Source organism: Chlamydotis macqueenii, chromosome Z (assembly GCF_036417535.1).
Source record: "Chlamydotis macqueenii isolate bChlMac1 chromosome Z, bChlMac1.mat, whole genome shotgun sequence".
Taxonomy (NCBI): Eukaryota; Metazoa; Chordata; class Aves; order Otidiformes; family Otididae; genus Chlamydotis; species Chlamydotis macqueenii.
In genome coordinates this window covers 14643896-14661954 of record NC_141593.1, presented here as the reverse complement: position 1 = coordinate 14661954, position 18059 = coordinate 14643896, and the positions used below count along the sequence as shown (strand labels likewise).

The 18059-nt window shown below is 38.5% G+C and overlaps 1 protein-coding gene across 1 annotated transcript in view; it reads right to left on the bottom strand.

Annotated features, from left to right (window-relative positions):
• Positions 1-2910: 2910 nt before the first annotated feature.
• Positions 2911-18059, bottom strand: part of GHR (growth hormone receptor) — a 130006-nt gene continuing 114857 nt past the window's right edge. Inside the window, exons 5-10 of the mRNA XM_086770495.1 lie at positions 16343-16503; positions 15122-15300; positions 9826-9997; positions 8735-8825; positions 5979-6048; positions 2911-5719 (exon numbers count right to left, since the gene is read on the bottom strand). Of these exons, the coding sequence (XP_086626621.1) occupies positions 4760-5719; positions 5979-6048; positions 8735-8825; positions 9826-9997; positions 15122-15300; positions 16343-16503 (1633 nt within the window). The 3' untranslated portion in view covers positions 2911-4759. The remainder of the gene's footprint in view (positions 5720-5978; positions 6049-8734; positions 8826-9825; positions 9998-15121; positions 15301-16342; positions 16504-18059) is intronic.

Here is an 18059-nt window from a genome sequence, read left to right as displayed (position 1 = left end):
TCACCACCTTTCCCCTCTGAGCAGCACAGGGGGAAGAGGGAACGGGGGTTATGGTCAGTTCATCACATGTTTTATGCCACTCCTTCCTCCTTGGGGGAGGAACTCCTCACATTCCTCCCCTGCTCCAGCGTGGGATCCCTCCCACGGGCTACAGTCCTTCAGGAACTGTTCCAGCGTGGGTTCTTTTCCCATGGGGTGTAGTCCCTCTGGAATGGCTGCCCCAGCACGAGCCCTCCACGGGCCACAGCCTCCTTCAGGCCTCCACCTGCCCCGGCGTGGGGTCCTCCCCGGGCTGCAGGGGGATCTCTGCTCCTCCGTGGGCCTCCATGGGCTGCAGGGGCACAGCCGGCCTCACCATGGGCTGCACCACGGGCTGCAGGGGAATCTCTGCCGGGAGCAGTGTTACTCCTCCCCCTCCTTCTTCACTGACCTTGGCATCTGCAGCCGTTCCTCTCACAAGGAATTCTTCACAATGGGCTCAGGCAGACGCCTCTCAGGATCTCATTCACATCTCATCTCCTCTCCACTTCTTGCAGCCGGGCCAGGCCCAGTCAGGCCCAGTCGGCCGCCCGGCGGGAGGCCAGAGGGTGAGGGCTGCAAGGCCCACAAAGCTCATGCCTCCCCCTCTCTGCTCCTGCTTCTGCTTGTTTTTTTTTTTTTTTTATTTTCCCCTTCTTAAATAAGTTATCACAGGGGTGTTATCACCATTGCTGATTGGCTTGGCCCTGGCCAGCAGCAGGTCCACCCTAGACCCAGCTGAGTCCACCGGACCAAGGGGAAACTTCCCGCAGCTTCTTGCAGAAGCTGCCACCGTAGCCGCCCCTGCTATACAAAACCAGTACAACATTTTAGCCATTGATTAAATTCAGAAAGTACAATTTTAATAGGCATTTCTAAAAGAATTAATTCTGTCACTTTGACTCATATAACTGGCTTTGGGACAATATCTAGCATTATTTCTTAATATGAAGATGAGAGAAGATAAAATATTACTGGTCCAAAGGCTTTTTCTGTAGAGCAGATATATTTTCCCCCACTTCAAAGAAAAGGTGAAAGTATATAAAGTATATAAAAGTGTAATATAAGCTTTTCTGTATCTGGCAAGTACATAATACCTTGAAATAATAGGTTGCTGTGTTCTGTAGGAAAACAGTGAACTGCCAGTGTAAAATGTAAAGTTCAGAGACAACTCAAGTCTGATACTTGGATTTCTCTTCCAAACACCCACATGCAAACTGTACACAGACTGCAGTCATTAGGCTTGTGATTACTTAAGCTGCACTGCTGCTGGAGGTTGGAAGGAGCTCAAGCTGGCTTTTCACAGTCCCTTTAAGCTGACCTAATTATAGTAACCATCAAAAGAGGTCACTAGATTATGTCTCTGCAAACGTGCATCTACCTTGAGCTGTGTATTCCTCCTGTTTCTTGTCTGCATGAGCTGCATGAGGGAGCTGTTTTTGTTAAGAAGATATTCCTGGGAAGATGACTTTAGCTACTCCCTCCTTTGCTTTTAGCCATGTGGTCCTGCCTTTCTTCTCTGGTACTTATCCAGGTCTTTGCTCAATCAATTTAACTTATTAATCAACAGAAAGTAACTTCTGATACCAACTCATGGAAGGGCACTGGCAGAGAGCACTGGAACTGGCACAGGTGAGAGCAGTGGGAGCTGAAGTTCCCCATGTGGCAGTGGTGAACCAGTCTTCACTGCGGTTTCTTAAAGTCCATCTGTGAATCCTCCAACTCCCACTGGAGCTCAGGTATTTTTAGAGCCTTATAGAAGGCACAAGCCTTCTGAATCTTAGTTCTTCAAGCAGGAGATAGATAAAAGCAAGCATACTTACTGATAATGATAGCCCACTTGCATTGAGTTCTACAGACAAAGTTGTTTCTGCAGGCAGTATAAACGAGAGGAGAATACCTGGCTTACCTTGTCCAATGGTTCAGCTACGGTGGATTTTACATCAACATAAAGACACCTTAATTTAAAAATATATCTGGTATCTGAATGTGAGCAAGATGTCCACGGTCCCATTCTAGTCTGACGAGTGGAGAGCCCCAGTCAGCTCACCTAAAGCAGACACCTGTATCTGGTCAGCAAAGTAGCTCTTTAGACTGTTAACTATAATGGTAACTTAGACATACTTGACACAAAGATGTTTACATTCCTAGAGCTGTTTTCTTCCACTGGGTATCAGTTCAGCTGCCAAAACATGAGTATCTACCATCATTCAAGTTTTTCAATAAGACAGAATCTACACAAGACCTGTGCTGTTCTGGACCAGCACCTGGATGCCCAGTGACATACCTTAAATGGCACTGGATGTCTCTGTGGAGGAACTGAATCACACCTGTTTCCCTTAGGAGGAAAGGGCTTACCCTTGTCTAGTTGGATTCCTCCAAAAGCTCCCTCCCTATGTCTAGAGAGAGAAGAGAGGCAGTAGTACATTACTAAGTTACATACTGGGAGATGTTCAAGATACAGCATTTTCCATGGAGACAGACTATCTGACCCTGCTAGGTTTTAACTATCACTACAAGTAAATGCCAATGTTGGTCAGAATACCTGATTTGTAGATTCAACTGTAGGCGTAAATCTTGACCTAGTGCAGCTTATTTATTTGCAACCACAGGCTGTTCAAGCCAAAGGTAAACTGGTCTGCTAAATTAGTAATACATGTCTTGGCTAGCGCTGGGTACGGCATGTCCTATCACCATCTATAAATTTAGGTCTGTGCTTCTATTTTTAGCTATATACATATTAATCAGTGAAAGCACTGATCTCATTAGATGTTGCTTCTATTCTAAGGAAAGCTGCATTCTAGTTTATTAAATGAGAAATATTTGATTTCTCCTAATAAAATCTCTATTTAAAAAAAAAATCCGCAATAAACCACATTGTGTCAGGACAGATCAAAGACAATACATTTATTAAACTTTGAGAAAAACAAACAGAACACTGACATAAGGAAAGTTAAATAGAAACTGAAAGACACATCTTCTGACCGGCGTATAATGGCTTGTGTGACCAGTAAAGTACCAAAATGACATTCTGAGTTTGATTGAGGTATTTTACTATTTTTGGCAATAGAAACAGAGTAAGAAACTTCTTCCAAACACACACATAGGCATTACTTGCATTAGTGTCTATCATCTATGAATTTTTATATGAAACTAAATAATGTAGCTGTTAGAAAAATATAGCAGCAAATGAGCAGAATATCTAATGCACATTTACCATAAAGTACGTGCTAAACTTAAAAATCACCCCCAATATTTGGGCCCAGTCCTGTAGCCCTTGGTCACAAAGAGAGCATCAGTGAGTTCAGTGGGAGACATCATGAGCGAGACCTGCATTCACTGCACTTCATACACTTCTGTTCAGATCAGAGAAAGCAAATGAATTTGCTTTCTCAGAAGAACCCTGCTATGATGAAACCATGGCCTAGGCAGGTAGCTTGTGAAGCAATAATAGTTAATTGCAAAGCTCTGTCAAGTTCTGAATATACATAAGAACAAAGACAGCTTTCCCACTGAGTTTCAGTTTCTCTCCTTTCCTCCTGAAAGTCTGCCTAACGCGGTCAGAGGAGATGCTGTTAGGCTGCAAAAAAGAAAAACACTTTCGAGCAATACTGTATTCAATCCCCCTTTTCCACTGAAGTCTTTTAATCCTGTTATATCTTTAAAAATCAACTGCTGGCTAACTCCTGAAGTCCTTATTTTATTTTTTTTAATCAAGACTTTATGTATCGCAAACTAGTAAATGTAGTGATACCTTTGGCTGCAGGAGGGCTTCAGAAGTTGGTCAAATGTGAAGAGATTATGTTGCTGAGTCACCAGAGCTTATTCATGCATTCTCAAAAATTTTCAGTGAAAGTACAGTTGCACACTGTTTAACACTGTGGTCAACAACATTTTGCTTATAAAAAAGTATATTATTAGCATTAACCGGAATCTGATGAAGAAGAGAATAATTTGCCCAAATACTTTGAATACTTTGAAGTTTTCTAAAAAAACTTTAAATTGAATGTCTATTTCTATATTAGTTACCATAAGAAAGTAATAGAATCAGTTACTTTAAGTTTCTACAATATTTCAAAATTTCTCTACAGGTTTCTTTGGAGGTATAAAATGGCTCTGTAAAAATCTATTTTCTCTTTTTGCTGTGAACAAAATTTTTATAAAACAGAAAAATCCTTTTTAAGATTGCAGCAATTACATTCGTTAGATGGGTCATCATAATTGAACTACACTATGTAGTGTAATAGAAAATGTTTATGTTTTTATGACTAAAATATTAAAATATATTTTATTAATTTATATAAATCAAAATAGATGTGTTATTTAGTCAATCTACTTTTGTTTTTTCACCTATATGTTCAGTTCCCAATTATTGATATAAAGATCTCTGCCAACAGTATGGTTTTTACTAAATTCTTAGACTTTAAACCACCTGATTTTTAGCTTTATCAAAATGCATGATTTACTGTACATTAAACATAGTAATTTCAATGTTTAGTATCACAAAAATCAACACCCACAAGAACAAGACAGTCATTGCTAGTAAAACAGTCTCAAGACGATTTCATAGATAATATTTACAGAACACAATAGGAATATTCTGATGAATATTTTATGTTGCAACATTTCAGATAAAATTATAAGAACCACAAGAAACTTTTAGACTTCATTTTGGTTTCAGCATACAAGCCAGAGCTGACTCTCTGCTGTGAAATACTGCACACACCTAATCAAAGAAGAGCTACGGCATGATTTTGTTCAGCTGGTCTGTGCTCACATAGCCACAAGACATGTTGAATTCCTTGTCTGGCACAGGCAGCGCAGTTGCATTGAGTACAAGGCCTTGTGGAGAGTGAACGATATGAATAGATGTATAGTCTGGGACAGGCATCTCTGAACTTGGAGTTTCTGCTGTTGAAGCTCCAAGATTGACACCGGTAGTGGTAAGGCTCTCTGTGGTGAAGTAAGCGTCCTCGTCACAGCTTTGCTCCTGAGCATGCGGCTCATCCTCTTCATGGGAAGTCACAGCAATACATTTTTTCACATCTGCCTCACAGAAGTAGGCATTGTCCATGGTGAAGTTTTGTTCTGTGCAGCCTTCACACTGTGCTCTCTCCACTTTGGATTTCTGCCCTGGTGAAAGTACAACACTGCCTGCTGGAGTAATATCACTCACTTGCGCGTAAAAGTCAGTATTTGTCAATGAATTCTGGTTGCTTAGCTGGGTATGGACTGATGGACTAGCTGAGTCAATGCTGTCTGCAAAAGGTGGCCATGGCTGGCTATTTTCGGACTGAGTACTCGTATGCGGCTGTTGGGTGTCAGTGTCGGCAAGGCTTGGAACTGACTCGTTATCTTTTCTATCAAGGCACAAGAGATCCCCTTCTTTTTCAGTTACCTTTTTGAACTGATCAATATCAGAGATGGCATCACATGTGTCGCTTGCACTGAAGTCTGTCTCTGGAATATCTGGTTCACAACAACTGGCTCGTCCAGAATCATCATCCTTTGCTCCCAAGCAACTGTGTGATTTCAGATGATCTTCACTCAGGAGCCTGTCGGTATCTGAGACTCTGTTCTTTTCATCAGGGTCTTCTATGTCCAACTCAATAAACTCAACCCACAAGTCGTCATTGTATAGCTGTGTCTTGTAGTTGTCATGGCTGGCTAAGATGGAGTTTACTTCATCTAGCTTTCCTTTCTGTGAAGGAAGAAAAAATGAATGTTGTAAAGGAAATAATAAAAATGCTTGTGCTTTTTGTGATGTTAACTTAAGAAAAGGTAAGGGTAGCTGATGTAATAATTGCAAGGAATTTTTTTATTATTTTATGAAAAATAATTCTGTGGCAACTTCTCCCATGTCTTAACTTTTTCCTACAAAATTTTTCTGCTTGAGATAACAAGTGTGACCTGCTACTACTACAGTGAGTCCAACAGTAGATTTTAGAGTGCAGTATTACCTTCAAGAGATCTGGGTCAATCCCTTTAATCTTTGGAACTGGCACAGGAGGAAAAATCAGCATTTTTAATCTGGAAAAAATAAATGATGTCTTTTAGTTGACAGAGGTCCTTTTTGAGGAAGTTAGAAAGAAGAGAACTTTACATTGTGTTTATATATAAATACTTCAAAATTGAAATGTTTGAAAATTCAATTTCAAATAGTCCTTAGGAAAAGAATGACTGTTTTCTCTCATTCCAAATAACAACTTTTCTGCAGCCTTCCATTGAAAACACATACATTTATGTGGGAATCCATGTTGGAGTCCTGTCTTTGATAATTTAATGCCCTATAGAAAGAGAGTAAATTCCTAGAGCTCTGTCAACAGTTTCCCTTTTTACATAATTTTCAAAGGTACCTGATACAAGCCTCAGTGTACAGAGTGACTTCCCAAATTTTTCTTTCAGGGACACAGTTGTCTTGCATAAGCCCAATCAGTTTAAATAGGGGAACAGAAAATGGGAGTTGGTGAAAAGAGTCAATTACTTTAGAAATAATAAATAACACAGAAACACAACTGCAAAAAATTAGGCTAGTACTTTGCCATCTCTGTGATACTTCTGTTTTCTGAATTTTTAATGTAACAAGTAATATATAGTAACGACAGGGTTTTACCCTTGTAGAGACAGAACTAGTACCTTGCTTATGCATGTACATACTGTGGAAATACATATTGCTCTAATCCTTCATAAAGTGAATTTCTGATTCTTTGAGGAGACAAAACCAACCCAACCCAAAAAGAAGGATGATTTTCCATTAATAACAATCCAAGAATAGCAGGTCATGCTGATCTCCTCCATTCTGCCTCCCTGCTTCTTTTGCAAACATATAAACTGCAGTTCCCAAAAGGAAAATTCAATATTCTCTTTATACTGGATTACTTGCCTATTTTAGAAAGTAAGCTGTGGGAATGGTAGATTCAAATCCGTATATTAGTTTTGCTGCATTGTGGGTGACCTTGGTGAGGTCCAGAGAGGATCAGAGGAGTCTTACGGAGTGCTAGATGGAAATTTAGGCACCTTCTGCTTAACTATGGAAGGCCCAAATTCCCCAGCTGTTTTTGTTTTTGGCAGACCCTCAAAGTTCTGCCCAGCAAGCCCCAATGAGTACCAGAAATCCAGTAATTTTCCACCTGATCCCTGGAGGGGCTGTGTTAGCTGTGCACTGGCTGGGCTCTCAGGGTACCAGTTTAAGACTTGTGCTTACAGTTGAATCCACAAATCAGCTATTCTGACAGGACTGTACATTGCTTCTAACGAAACAAAGGATTTTATCACTCGCTGCCTGGAGAAATAATTCAGGAGGGAGAACTATGCTCTGCTTCTTTCTTAGCCTTGCATAATTCAAGCCTGCATCTCTCAATTTAAAAAGAATATGGCCTAACCTTATGAAGCCTGGTTCAGACTTTGTGAGATCAGACTTGAGGAAAATATTAATTGTTATCTTTTCAGATACAGGAGGAAACTGAGCCTGGATATTTTGCATTACGGGAAATCTATGCTCTCTGCTCCTCTGCAGAAGACACTGCCACTCCCACAACCATGTGCAGCAGTTTGAAGGAAAGGGTGCAGGCCCACAGGTCCAGAAAAACTTTCTAGATGGAGCATCCTCACTGAAGAAAAGCCTCCTCCAGCAGTCATGATTAGCGTGGAAGATATTAATAAGCTCTGATCAGAGACATGCTTCAGCCCTCAGGGTATTCTGTGATGAAGCCACTCCTTGCTCAGTGTGCTGATCTTAGTGAGCTCCTAGTCCTGCATGCGAGTTGTTCTTGCCTCATTCTGATACATCAAGCTTTTGTCATGCATTTTATGAGAAGCCTTGCTCTTACTCTGGGTTCAGGATGCTATTGCAGGGAGCGGCTTCCTGAAATTAAGCTCTGCCAAAGTATAGTGCTGCTTGCCTAAATTATTTTTTTTTAGAGCTGCTCCATATTGTTTTCATTTCAATGACTTGTCTTTATGCTGGTATGTGCAAAACACCTCAGCACTAATTTTCTAAGTAAATGTATATAGAAGACCACTGACAATGTGCAGGTGTGCACCGGGACTTGACCATGGTGTTGCTCCATAGTCTAGGAAAGTAGTGGTATGACATCCAAGCTGAATTATTCTGCCAAAACCTATCCCTAAACACAGATAGTAGGGGATGAATTAACTTTAAGACTATGTTGTCATTTTTATATATGTGTCAGTTTCATTTTTGTAAGTGACACAATTTTATATTTTTTATAAATAACACAATTTTATGCTTTGTTTTATTTTATTCCTGTCATTTATAGGAGGTGCAGTCTATCCACAGAGACCAAACACTCAAGCTCTTCCCCTTGGCTCAATGAAGAAGCAGTGGAACAGTCCAAGAACAAAACCAAATACATAGGCATATGTTTGTCTGAAACTTTTGAACAGGATGTGGATAAAACCAGTATTTACAAAAGTTGATGGACTAAAAAAACAATCACCTTCAAAGCGTAAGTAAATAAACTATGTAAGTACTGTAGAATAAAATGTTCTGCAATCCAAAATGAAGAGCAGCTTTCAACATTATCAGAGTCCCACTGCTGAAGGCCCAGTGCGTACATATGCCAGTGTCCATGTAGCTTACGAGAATGGACAACAATCCTCAAAATAGTTTCTAGTCCCCAAGATTTGAAACAATTGAAACACTCTTGTTTTTAAGCTGCAAGTACACAAAATCTGACAAATAAAACCTCTCTACCTTGGTTGTTTAGACAGCAGGATTAAGATCACTGTTACAGCCAGCCCACATGCTCCAAAGATAACAACTAGGAACCATGGAAACTCAAGTTCTGAAACAACAGAACAAAAACATGTTAGCAAAAATCTGCATCTGTTACATCTTTAATTTCAACTACCTGAGGATTCCAAAGTAGTAAAAATTGCTAGGAGAAATTTTGGTTACTTAAAAGTGAAAGTTCAGTGTTAAGCAGAAACAAAAATACCCTTTTGGTCTCAACAATTTCCATAGTGCATCTGTGAATCCACTGAGACTCCTTGCAAAAACAGACTGAGTTTTTAAATGTAAACAAGATCTTAGTACAGACAATATACGTAGTAAAACCAGCCGCGAGGAACATTGTGCCTGCTTGGAACATGCTACCAGTAGTCCTGACAGCACAGAACGCCGCAGACCATGCTACTGCTTGTTCACCATGAAGTGAAGCAGCTTCTTAAAATAATTTACTGAAGAGCTCATATTTTGAAGAGTTAATTTAGTAGCTCAGATCTGAGAATGCTTTAGGAAAAGGCACCATCTGATTCTCTTAATAGAAAAAATGTGGTGTTCAATGGCTGCTTCCTCTCCTGACTTTAATAGTACCTTAAAATGTAGTATGAGACAAAAGCAAGAATCAGAAAAACACTCACTGTCCTTGATAGTGTTGAGCAGATCAGAAAAGCACATCATTCGGTTAATAAACTTGACCAGCAATGTAACGTTGTAATAGAAGTGACAATTCTTTTCTTCACTAATGGAGTGCTAATTTTAGATGATGAAGTATGAGATTTCGCTGTATTTTAGGCTCCTTAAGATGAGCAACAGCAGCTATTATTTCTGATTCTTAAATCTATATTTTTGCTCTCTGATGAACTGTGAAACAGTCATGCTGAGTTTACTTCTGAACTTGTATATGGAACTTGGGCATTCTTAATGATTTTAACGTAGTAGGCTGAATTACCAATCTATTGAAGCATAGAACATCAACAGTAAGGAGAAAAAAAACCCCAACATTGAAAAGATAAAAAGACAGTACGGTTATAAAAATATTTTGCTGCACTTCACTTATTTACCTTCAACACAATGAACAAATTCAACTCCTGCTTGAGAAAAAGACACATAAAGGATTTCACTGAACTCCCCAAATTTTTCGGAGGTACGTTGTCTTGATCGGACTCGTATCTCATAATCTCTTCCTATCTTCAGAGAGTACAGTGGAACCATTGTTGAGAGCCTGGGTTCTAACTGTAAAGACAAAAGGACTGTGATTTATTTGTTTAAGTTCTACTGGCAATTTTACACTGCATCTTGATTTTAGAAATAAATATTTGAAGGTGTTTTTGCAACTTGGAACTGTAAGGATACTACAAGAAGAGTTCAGAGAAAATTCACACCATTTACTTCCAGCTTACTAGCCATCAGGCTTTGCTGTGATTCAGGGGACCAAAAGTGGAGGATCCAAGCTCTCTGTAAATACAGTCAGTGAAGAAAGGTAGCTACCCCCAGTTACATGCTCTAAGTAGGTGGTGTGAACTTCTCCCACTGATCTTACCAAATTGTAAATCCTTTTTACTGTTATAACACAACATTACTGACTTCACAATGCCAAAAACCTTGTTAAAATAACACAGGAGCCTTAAAACTATTGCAATCTCCACTACAGAATTAATTTTAAGAAGAAAAAAGATTTAAAGGCCTTCTAACCAGATACATTACATCTTACAAATGTCTTTATCTGGGGAACACTGCATAGCTCCAGAAGTCTTCAACTGCATATAAAATGGGATAATGGAGACTCTGTGAGAGCTGGCATCAGATTGTCAGTCTTGAGATTTCTATATTAACTGCAAGATACTTAGATACTGCCACATAGCAAACTACGTAGGAAGTCATATTAGACATCTTAATATGTCAAATCTCTCTCGTCTTCTATTCCTTCTCCAAGAATATGTATTTTAGCCTCAATGACCCAACAAAAGTATATAAAAATAAGGAAGATCAAGGCCAGGTTGGATGAGGCTCTGAGCAACCTGATCTAGTTGGGGATGTCCCTGCTCCTTGCAGGGGGGTTGGACTAGATGACCTTTGAAGGTCCCTTCCAACCCTAACCATTCTATGATTCTATGATTCTAAGATATGCTCAAAATAGAAATCCATGTGGCAGATGTTGTATTCTACTTTTACTTCAGAATCAAGGATGATACTGGAAAAACTCATCATGGGCTAAGAATTAAAACACTTGGAAACCAGCAGCCATTGGGGATTTGAAGTAAGCTTTGACAATACAATCCTATAATCATTGTAGCTGCATAATCTAAACTTGAGACACATTCTGTTGGGAGCTACAGTCTGTGGAGTTCTCTGATCCCCAGTGGCTCCAGACTCAAGTGTTCTGAGAACCAACCAGTCAGATTTTGGAGGAGGCAGGGATCCTAGACAGACTGCTTTTCTCTGCTAGTGGATGAGCACAAGATTGTGGAGAACCATTTTTCTACACCACAAACGTTTTTAACATGTGAAGACTATCCAGTTGGAAAGTGCTGGGAACAGAATACAACATATACTAGTCCAGTTCACTTATTTTGTGCTATGAAGTCACAAAGAAATAGTACACTAAGGTTTTACAAGTAGGTTTTTTGTTTTGTTTTGTTGTTGTTGTTTGGTTAGTTTTGAGGTTTATGTTTGTTTTTTTTTTTTTTGTCTGGCTGGGTTTTTTTTTTTGTTTGTTTCTTCCTGACACAGTTAGTGCAGATTCTTAAGAATGCTGGACCATACAAAATTTTATGTACCCCAAATAATGGTGGCACTTGAAAAAAGCAGTATGCACGCTAAATTAGAGCCCTGAAAAATATGAGGTAAAATTACTGTAGCTGTGTACTGGAAACTGCAAGAGCTGCTAAAGAACAGATAATTGATTATTGGGCAGGATGTCTCTAGTCCATCAGTGAACTAACAAAACTTCACATAAGACACTTGGATGGAGCAAGATGTATAGACTGGGGAAGGTTCAGCCTGAACTAAATAGATGAATAGCATTTTTCATATGGATTAAATAAATTAAAAGCCATATGAGAGAGATTATAAAAGATAACTAATAAAAATGCAGGATAGCATATAGCAAACTAACTTCAAGTATGTGAAGGGGAGCCTGGAACCAGACCGTTGCATTGCTGGACTTACTGCAGGCTGTTCAGTCAGTGTACAGGGAGTGATTCCCACACTAAAGAAATGTGTGACAAACCTTCTGTCACGCTGAGCCGTGTGATTGCACTGCCTGCATGAGGCCAGACCCCCTGTAAGAGGCTGTTAACATAGACTGCGGAGCCATTTTTTGTAACTAGTCAGCTGAGAGTGCCCACTGGGATGTGGGTACCAGAGGCAGAGGCTGGTGCAGGCACGACAGGCCACATAGCAGCCAAGGCAATGGCTTTCACCAACTTTAATAGAAAAATGGTGAAAACTGGGAGATGGGTAGTACCAAGGAAAGGTTCAGAAGTACCCTGGGTAGGCATAGCACAGGGTTGGGCACCCATACCACACATGGAGATATTAGGCTGTACATCCAGTGCAGTGCAGGGAGATGAATTTTGCATCCCTTAAATTGGTAAGCCCTGTATCTCAGCCACAGTGCTTTATGTTCAGCTCTGGAGTTAGTGCTCCATGCTTCCCTGCCCTAAGCACACTTCACCGCAGTGTAAAATGGACCTTTTCTAGAAAAAATTCGGCAAGATAATGAGAGCCAGTAGAGCCCTGCCAGCCCAGCCCTCTTCACTGAGGGTTGAGCTGTGATCACCAATTTCATCCCATATTTGGTGGATCTAGGCCTGGGTTGTTTTTTTTTTTTTTAATAACTCAAAAGATCAGGCCAATCTAAAATATAATAAGTAACTAAAAGAAAATTAGGCTTTCAAGATTCCCTTTCCCATGTACATTTTAGGCACTTCACAGACAGACACTTCCCTGTGAAGTCATCATTCTTTATTACTCCTCAGATAATGTGTGTTTGTTTTCACATCTTGTTTGAAAAACAAAGCAGCCTCACAAGGGTCTGTGAGGCTAGGACTAGCTATTCCTAGTCATGACTAGTAAACTGAGATAGATCTAAGAGGGGATAGAATTTTAGTCTAGTGAATGTAATGGGCAACACTTGAAGATAAGAGGGTAGAATTTTTAAAAGATACCCAGCAAGGAGCTAATAACAACAATAAAATTTTTTCAACCTGTGAGCCAGGTAACATTTGGCTCTGTCTCATGAACACTCACTATATGAGAGTGGGGACTTAATTGTTTTTAGGAAGTTTCTCAGAAAATAATTTTGATCCTCTTATCACTATAACGTACTGTTTTAAGATTTTACTAATTAATGTTTTAATTAATGTTATCTATTTTCAATTAGTAAATGGATTGAAAAAAATGAATGCTATGCATGAAAAATCAAACAGGTTCTTCTCAAAATATATAAAAAGTTACAAACAAGTCTCAGTAAGGGGGAGACGGTACAATTTAAGTACTAAAAATTAATTTTTGTATCAGTTTTTTTTTTTGTATCAGTTATATGTACAAAGCTTTATGGTATATTTAAGCAAAGATTATCCTTTGTGTAAAAAACTAGTAATAACAGTATAACTAGACATTTATCTCTTTACTGCTTCAACACTCATTACAAAGATATTTGCTGCAAAGAATGCAAAGAGTGAAATCATTGCTCCAGTGCTGTTATTCAGAGTTTTGCTACTGTCTTAGGCCAGACCAAAATTTTTTTTTCAGAAATTCCTCTTTTGTACTGTGATAGTATCTCAGGGAATTATGCCATCCATGTTTGTGCTCTTAAACTGAAAGGCACAGAAACATACAATATATACAGCTACAGTAAAACATAATCTATAGTACTATTTTTTTTTTGAGGCAAGTATAGTATTCAGCAATTCCTTATCTGTTTTCTGAAAGAAGAAACACTGAACTTCAAACCTTTGCTCTCCTGAGAAGCAGTGTTCTCAAGGCATGCTGGAATTATTGATGATACTGGAGCAAGAACAAAGCTTTATTAGGGTATTTATATGATGGATACCTAAAGGCTTATAAAAAATTAAAAAATGTGCATTTTTAAAGAGGTATCTGTATTGCCACCTGCTTTTGTAAATCCCATAAATATTCTGCAGATTTTCAGGTTCTTAAGGAGTATTGATTTACTGCCTGAACTAAACTCATTTAGTAGACTTTAAAATACAGAGGCTGTACAGTAGGTATAGCTTAAACCAGTATAGAGAGAAATTCAGAGAAGTATTAGGAAAAACTATAAACATTATAGGCCTGATTGGCTGTAGACTTACTAATAAGGAGTAAGATAAACAGAAAATGCTAACTTTGAGTAGGATCAGATGTGAGCAGAGGTCCAAGGTCTTTCACAGATGAAGGCAAGCAAACCAGTTTGAATATGTTTCAATTAGTAAATTTGCCTTTTGTAGATTAAGACAAATTCGTAACAGTATCATCTACTTTCCTTCTATTACTTAATTCCGTTCACAGTAATAAAAAAGTAAAGGAAAGGTTCTACTCTGAAATGATATTCTTATTGCACTGAACTGTATTCAGGAAGAGTCCTCCATATGCAATAATGCCACGACACACTGGCACTTAGCCTATGCATTCAGGTAAGCTGGGTAGACTTTCTTCCCCATAACAGAAAAACTAACTATGTGAGAAATTAAGCCATTTATAAAAAGATGTGTGGTATATATATTTTATATTTTCAAGGACTATCCATATAGTCACAAATACCGCATTTCTGTCTGTATGTCCCATGAAATCTGTATGTCTTATCTACGTTGAATTATTTTTATTTGCTTATTGTATCAAATTTTACATTATAACTTAAAGCTTTTACTTATTTTTTTTTAAATCTACTGAAATGATAATTATAAATAGCAGAACTTCAGAGGTATCCTGAAGAATCTAGACCAACATAGTGACATTTTCCAAGGAAAATATTCATGTTCCAACTACTGAAAATACCAGGCACTGTTTGAAATAGGTGAGGTTTAGGAAAACAATGCAGACATATTTTATCCTTGAAAAAAATTGTATATATCTGACTATTGCCATTCTTTCTAATCTAACACAGGGATTTCAGGGTTTGTTATCATTAACCTGGGTGCTAACTGTCTTCATAGTTATATCATATCTTGACACATAAAGTTACAATGTTTGCTAGAAAACCTCTGAAGAATATGGGTATATTGTTTAAGACTCAAGGTATCATCTAATTAGCAATTACAAACCTGCTGCTTTTCAAAGTAGTACAAAAGTGTTATGGACAGAACAAGCCTGCACTGTACTATGACTGTTGTATAATAAATATTTGCTTCATACCTCCTTCCATTTTGTCTCATTAACTTCTTTGTACTGCAATTCATACTCCAGAGTAATCCATCCCTTCTGAACATCTGCTGTTGGTGGCGGATCCCATCTTACTTGAATATCCCCATGGATCCCAGTTTGACTAGTATTTAGCAGAGTCCAGTTAAGATGGACAGGGGGATCAGGTAGCACTGTTTAAACAGAGTATTTGGAATAAAACAGCCAGTTTTCAATATGAAATAATTATTCATATTACACGCTGTTAAATTACTTCAGGACTAAAAAGTATATTAACCACATTATTTGCTGGTTAAAATCTAAACCGATGAGTCAATGACAAAATCACTGTAAGTCTCGTAACAAGAAGGCACCCTGCCATTGGCAGCAGACATGCTCTGCAAAAATCTCATCTGAGTGACTAATAAAGAAGACTAAGAATGTATTATGTGTTACCCTACGTTTCCCAATAGCAACTTATAAAACACTGAGATATAAACAATTCTCCATCAAAATTTAAATTCAGAGTTCTCACTAGAAATAAAAACAATAATTTAGTAACACAGAAAGATAAATTAAATATTATTAGTAACTAATACAGAAGTACATTGAAAAACTATGGTATTGGAAAAATTAATCTAGTTTTGCTCAGCTGAAGAAAAGAGAGCAGTGGGTAGTCACTTGCAGGAATAAATTAATTGCATATACATACACCTCCACTCTGTACAAGCAATAACATCTGCAAAGTCCCAGACAGTCACAATTCATATTGTAATAAATATAAACTCTAGCTTAAAAGTGCTGACATCCTGACATCCTGACTCTGCAGATTAGTGTTGATTCAGAAACAAAAAACTATTTGGTTTCAGAACTTTGCAGAGTCAAGATTTTAACACCATCCTTGCTCACACTGAAAAAGCATCCATTAGAAAGGACTCAGAGTGACAGTAAAGCCAAGCTCATCTATACATATTTGAGAGACCACTGGTATTCAGAAAAAGAAACCATGTATTTGCTTTTATCCTTTTAGCTTTCTTCCAATCTGGGCAATATTTTCTTGGTGTGGATCACATTACACATATTACAAAACCAAATCCCTTCCTATGTATCATATTTTTTAGAAACTAACGTTTCTAGGAGGGAAAATTTAAATATAGTATGAATAATATGAAAGCTTATAGCATCAAACCTATTGTGATATAAAATACAGAGGTAAAATGCATAATGCAAGCATACCTATTTCATCAACACTGAAACATTTTTCATCAAATACTTCATCTTTATTGGCAAGCTTAACACAATATGGTATCCAAATAGAGGTGTAGGACGTGTTGAAATAACAGCTGTTTTCTCCTGCAGTGATATAATCAGGGCATTCTTTCCAGTCTTCATCATTCCTAGAATGACAACAAAAATGTAATATACATGAGGGAGAGATTTATAGATCTTACAAAGCACAAATTATAGAGGCTTCAACACACACTGTTGATAAATCATAACTTTTACGGAAGTGAGAAAAACATGTCAATATCGATTGTGATTTACAATGAAACCAAGCTACTATGCAAGCAACCTGCATAAATGAGTTCAGGTTCTGACATGCTGTTAGTGGTGTTTATATGCTTTGGATGCTGCTTCCGAAAGATCGGTCAGAGAGCACATCCTGCTATGCTGGTAGGTGCTCATGACTACCAGCGAGTACAAACTTAGGTTAATGTGATATGCATTTAAGCAACTGTTGTTCAGGGAAAGTTAAATTGCAGTGATGGGCCCATCTGCATAATGAGGTCTGAAAGACTGAAAGCCAGTCCTTAGGGCAGGTCAGTACAGCACCACCTGCAAAGCCAAGGACAGAGGAGTGTGTTGCCTGGGGAGCTGAATTAGGATGTGGGCACTGGAGCATTGATTGCCAACATGGGAAAGTGCCCTGGGGTGGATGCTGCAGGAGATCTGGCACAAATCAACCCAGGACTGCAAGATGTGAACAAAGGGAAGAGAAATACAGCCCTGCGAGCGAGGAAGGGCTAAATTCCCTGGGATACAGAACTTCTACAACACAGACTTGGAACCTCTTATGTTTTTCCATTCTGACTGTTCAAAAATTCATAAATGTTCTTTGTAAATAAAAGAATTGCAGCAGGAAATATCACATTCACCGTCTCTTAAAAAAAGACAAACCAGCAGAGTTATAAAGAGTGGCATGAACTCTCAGACTGACAAACATTGCTACTTGTGTAGGGTCATTTTCCTACGGCCAAGTTAAAACTATTCAGAAGGTCCAAAACCAAGAAAGTCTTCAGTTAAAGCAAAATGAGAACTACCAAATTGTTAGAAACAGTCTACAGGAAAAGCGACAGACATTTATTTAGTATTTCTGAAGTCACTTTAGAAAACCAAATCTCATAGTGAACAGATCTGCTGCTGCTGTTCTTTATCTTGATACTATCTCTCAGCCCAAATATACACTGAACAGGGATCTTTTAAAAAATTACAGTCGCGGTTTGTTGAAAATATACCGTAAATGCCTTTTCTTACCAAAAGCCATTGAAGCTGTACAGAAGGAGGATTAAGCTAAATCGGTTATGCTAGGTGCAGCCTTCAATATTGGAGTGTGTGCCTAAAAACTAAAAAGGCAGATGCTACATAAATCGAGGAAGAAGCATTTCTGCCACTAAGCACTGGTTTTGAGCTTAGCTGATGAGACCAGACACTTTCCTAAAGGAAATGCTGTAGCTCTGCCAGAGTCAGGACTTGCTAAACATGCATGCAGTTAGATACTATGGCTTATGTTAAATAGGAGACTGGTTTAGACGGTAAGAGTTCAGTCCTGAGCCTTAAATGTTGCTTGCACGTTGAAACAGAAATATTTTTAATGTGAATGTTCAATTCACATCTTTTATTGCAGTATTCTAATGCAAAGATGAAATATGTGAACTACTCAATGTACGCAGTA